The 3,503-nt window shown below is 52.9% G+C and overlaps 1 protein-coding gene across 1 annotated transcript; it reads right to left on the reverse strand.

Moving 5' to 3' along the window:
• Window positions 1–207: 207 nt before the first annotated feature.
• On the reverse strand, window positions 208–3,171 carry LOC148542581 (uncharacterized). Its single transcript, XM_088468495.1, has 2 exons — window positions 2,307–3,171; window positions 208–1,598 (listed from the first exon to the last, which is right to left on the reverse strand). The coding sequence occupies exons 1-2, from the start codon at window positions 3,169–3,171 to the stop codon at window positions 208–210; spliced, it is 2,256 nt and encodes a 751-aa protein (XP_088324621.1).
• Between the last annotated feature and the right edge of the window lie 332 nt (window positions 3,172–3,503).

The following is a 3,503-nucleotide window of genomic DNA, read 5'->3' on the forward strand; positions in this document are numbered from 1 at the left end:
TATGGGTGTGGAGGGTAGAGGGGAAGGGAGGGGGGAATCACAGAACTGAAGTTTTTATTGAAAGACAGACACATATATGGGAAGGGTAAATAAATAGAAAGACATATCAACAAAACATCAGTCTCTGTGAAAAATGGGGGAAGGGGCCACTGTCCCAGTCCTTGTTGGACAATCAAGCATGGGGGGAGGGGGCAGAAGAAGGGGGGTTTAGTCCTCTTCTTCCTCAGGGCTGTCCATGATGGAATAGTCTCTTAGCAGGCTGTGAATCAGCCTGCGACAGTCCTGGATAGACATCCTCTCCCTCCGCAGAATGAGGCGATTCCTGGCAAGCCACAAAGCGTCCTTAACACAGTTCATAAGGCGCCAGGCCTCCTGGATTGCCCCATAGGTGTGGGTGCCAGGAAACAGTCCGTAAAGTACCGAGTGGTACGAAAGGTTGCTCCTTGGCACACAGTCTTTGAGTTCATTTTCCAGGGCATCTAACAACAACTGTGCATAAGTACAGTCCCAAAACAAGTGCATAGCTGTTTCCTCGTGAGAGATGCACCAGGGGCAATGTCTGTACCTGCACAGGTTACGGGAGTGCATGAATGTCCTTAGGGGCAGACCCCCTTGGATTGCCATCCATGACATGTCCTTGTGTCTATTTGTGAGCCTTTTGGAGGCCACATTGTCCCATACCTGCTTGGCAGTTGCTGAAGGGAGCCCTGGAATAGGCTCCATGACGTCTTTTGCTCTGATGAGCTTGTGGATAGTCTTTGGTTTCCACAAGTCAGGTTTAACTCCCTCCAGTTGGTGCTCCCTCACAAACTTGGACACGTCCAGGTAGAACCAGGGAGTGTTCCAGTTGTAAGGGATGGAGCTGTCCCACTTAGCCCAGCCTAGGGCCCTCCAAAGGGGTAGGAGGAAAAAGCGAGACATGGAGTTTCCTGCAGAGTCATTATCAGTCTCACACAAAGTCCTGCGGATACAGTTGCAAACAAAGAAGGCTCGCAGCATGGTGGGGATATCTGGTATTCCCTTTCCACCTTTGAGGGGCTCCTTGTACATAACTGTCCGCTTTACTCTGTCCATCTTGGAGCCCCAGATGAAGTGAAACACTGCCCTTGTGATGGCCCTGCAGACCGTGACCAGAGGTGGCCAGGCCTGCGCTGTGTACTGCAGAACGGGAAGGATCTCGTTGCGCAGTACAAGTGCTTTTCCTTCGATGGTAAGGTCTCTGAGGCTCCACAGTCCAATTTTTTGCCTTACAGTGGCAAGTCTTTCGTCCCAGCACTTCAGGGCCGCACCTTCACCACCAAGCCAGACTCCCAGAATTTTGATGAAGTCCGGCTTGACAGCAAAGGGGAATGGAGCGGAGGATGACAGGTGCCACTGCCCGAACAGCATAGCCTCTGACTTCCCGCAGTTGACTTTTGCCCCTGAAGCTCGGCCGAAGCTCTCGCAGGTCTGGACGAGTGCTGTCACCGAACTCTGGTCAGCGCAGAAGACAGTGACGTCGTCCATGTACAGCGAGCACTTGGCCTCTCTACGGTCTGGACCCGGTGCGATGACCCCTCTGATCTCTGGTTTCCGTCTGATGCATACAGCCAGGAGCTCTATAACACAAACAAAAAGAAGAGGTGAAAGAGGGCAGCCTTGTCTGACCCCAGATAGAATAGGAAAGGGGTCAGTCTTCCAGCCGTTCACCAACACCGAGCTGTGAATATCAAGGTACATCAGGTTAACATACGTGCAAAACATTTCACCAAGCCCAAACCTCTGCAGGACCCTACCCATCAACTCATGTGAGACACGGTCAAAGGCCTTCTCCTGGTCAAGGCTGACCAGAGCCGCATGCACGTTCCGGTCCTTGATGTAATGGACCGTGTCTCTGAGGAGGGCAAGGCTATCTGCAATCCTGCGGCCAGGAATGCCGCAGGTCTGGTCCGGGTGAATGATCTGTCCGATGACAGCCTTCAGCCTGTTGGCAAGTACCTTGGCCAGGATCTTGTAGTCCACGTTCAGGAGAGAGATGGGCCTCCAATTTTTCAGCTCACATCTCTCCCCCTTACGCTTATACAAGATCGTGATCAGTCCCTCCCTCAGTGAAGGAGGCATTTTGCCCTCCACCACCATCTCCTTGTACAGCTCGAGCAGGTCCGGGCCAATGAGGTCCCACAGCGCTACATAGAGCTCTGCTGGGAGACCATCACTGCCCGGGGTCCTGCCCTGCCTAAAGGATTTAGCGGCAGAGTGCAACTCCTCCAACACCAAGGGAGCATCCATGGCTGCTTTACCTGCAGGATCAATAGTGTTAGTGATACCTGACAGGAACTCATCAGCCACAGTACTGTCCGTCGTCTTTGGGGAGTAGAGGTCGCCATAGTAGTCCGTGATGACCTTCATGACGCCCTCCTTCCCCTGCCTGGGAATACCGGTCTCATCTCGCAGCTCAGTCAGGGGCGTGTGGCCAGAGTGGAGTTTCCTGAAAAAGAAAGAGTTACATTTCTCACCCTTCTCCAGGTTCTCCACCTTGGAACGGAAGACGATGCGTCTGGATTCCTCCTCGAAGTGCCCTTTCAGGCTCTTTTTGGTCTCCTCCAGATCATCTCTCACGTCCCAGCCGCACCGTTGGAGGTCCTGCAGGGACTGCAGTTGTCTCTGCAGTCCCTTGAAGTTCCTCTTTCGGTCGCACGCCTGTTGTCTTCCTTTGACCTGAAAGAAACTGCGAATGTTAGCCTTAACATATTCCCACCAATCACTCATGCATTCAAAATAGCATTTATCATTCTTCCATGTGATGTAGGCATCCTTCAGCTCGGCCAGCACCTCCTCCCTTTCCAGCAGAGCACAGTTCAACTTCCAGGAGCCTGGGCCAGGAGGAAAACCATTGCCCAGGTCTCCTTGGAAGAGAATGGCTCTGTGGTCAGAGAAGAAGCAGGGAACCATAGCATGCCTGTTCTGCTTCACTGCTCTAGAGGTAAACACAAAGTCAATGCGGGAATGCACCGAGCCATCGGGGCGGCTCCACGTGTAATTCACGGAGCCAGCCCCCATGGAGCCCACAGCATCCCGCAGAGAAGCTTCGGTTACCATTTCTATGAGCAGTTTAGATGTCAAATCAAGCTTAGCAGTGTTGCAGGTGCTGCGTCCATCCTCTTCCATGGGGCAGTTGAAATCTCCGGCCATCACTACTGCCCTAGTGGTTGCGAGCTGCAGCCGCAGGGTCTGGAAAAGCTCCAAACGCTCGTTCTTACCAGGGGGTGCATACACACAGATTAGCCTAATAGGCTCACCTGCCCAGGAGCCGTCTACGATAAGCAATCTGCCGCAGACGAGCTCCTGAACAGAATCTAGTGTGAAGAGGCTCCCCCTAATAAGAATGGCGACCCCTGCAGACTTACACTCACCCCCACCAGACCAATAGGACGGACCGTGAGACCACTGCCGGCCCAGATGTCTATAAGACCTGGAAAAAGGAATAGAGCATTCCTGCAACATGTAAACATCACATTTCTGAG

Source organism: Taudactylus pleione, unplaced genomic scaffold, assembly GCF_031769625.1.
Source record: "Taudactylus pleione unplaced genomic scaffold, aTauple2 ptg000012l, whole genome shotgun sequence".
In the NCBI taxonomy this organism is placed as follows: Eukaryota; Metazoa; Chordata; class Amphibia; order Anura; family Myobatrachidae; genus Taudactylus; species Taudactylus pleione.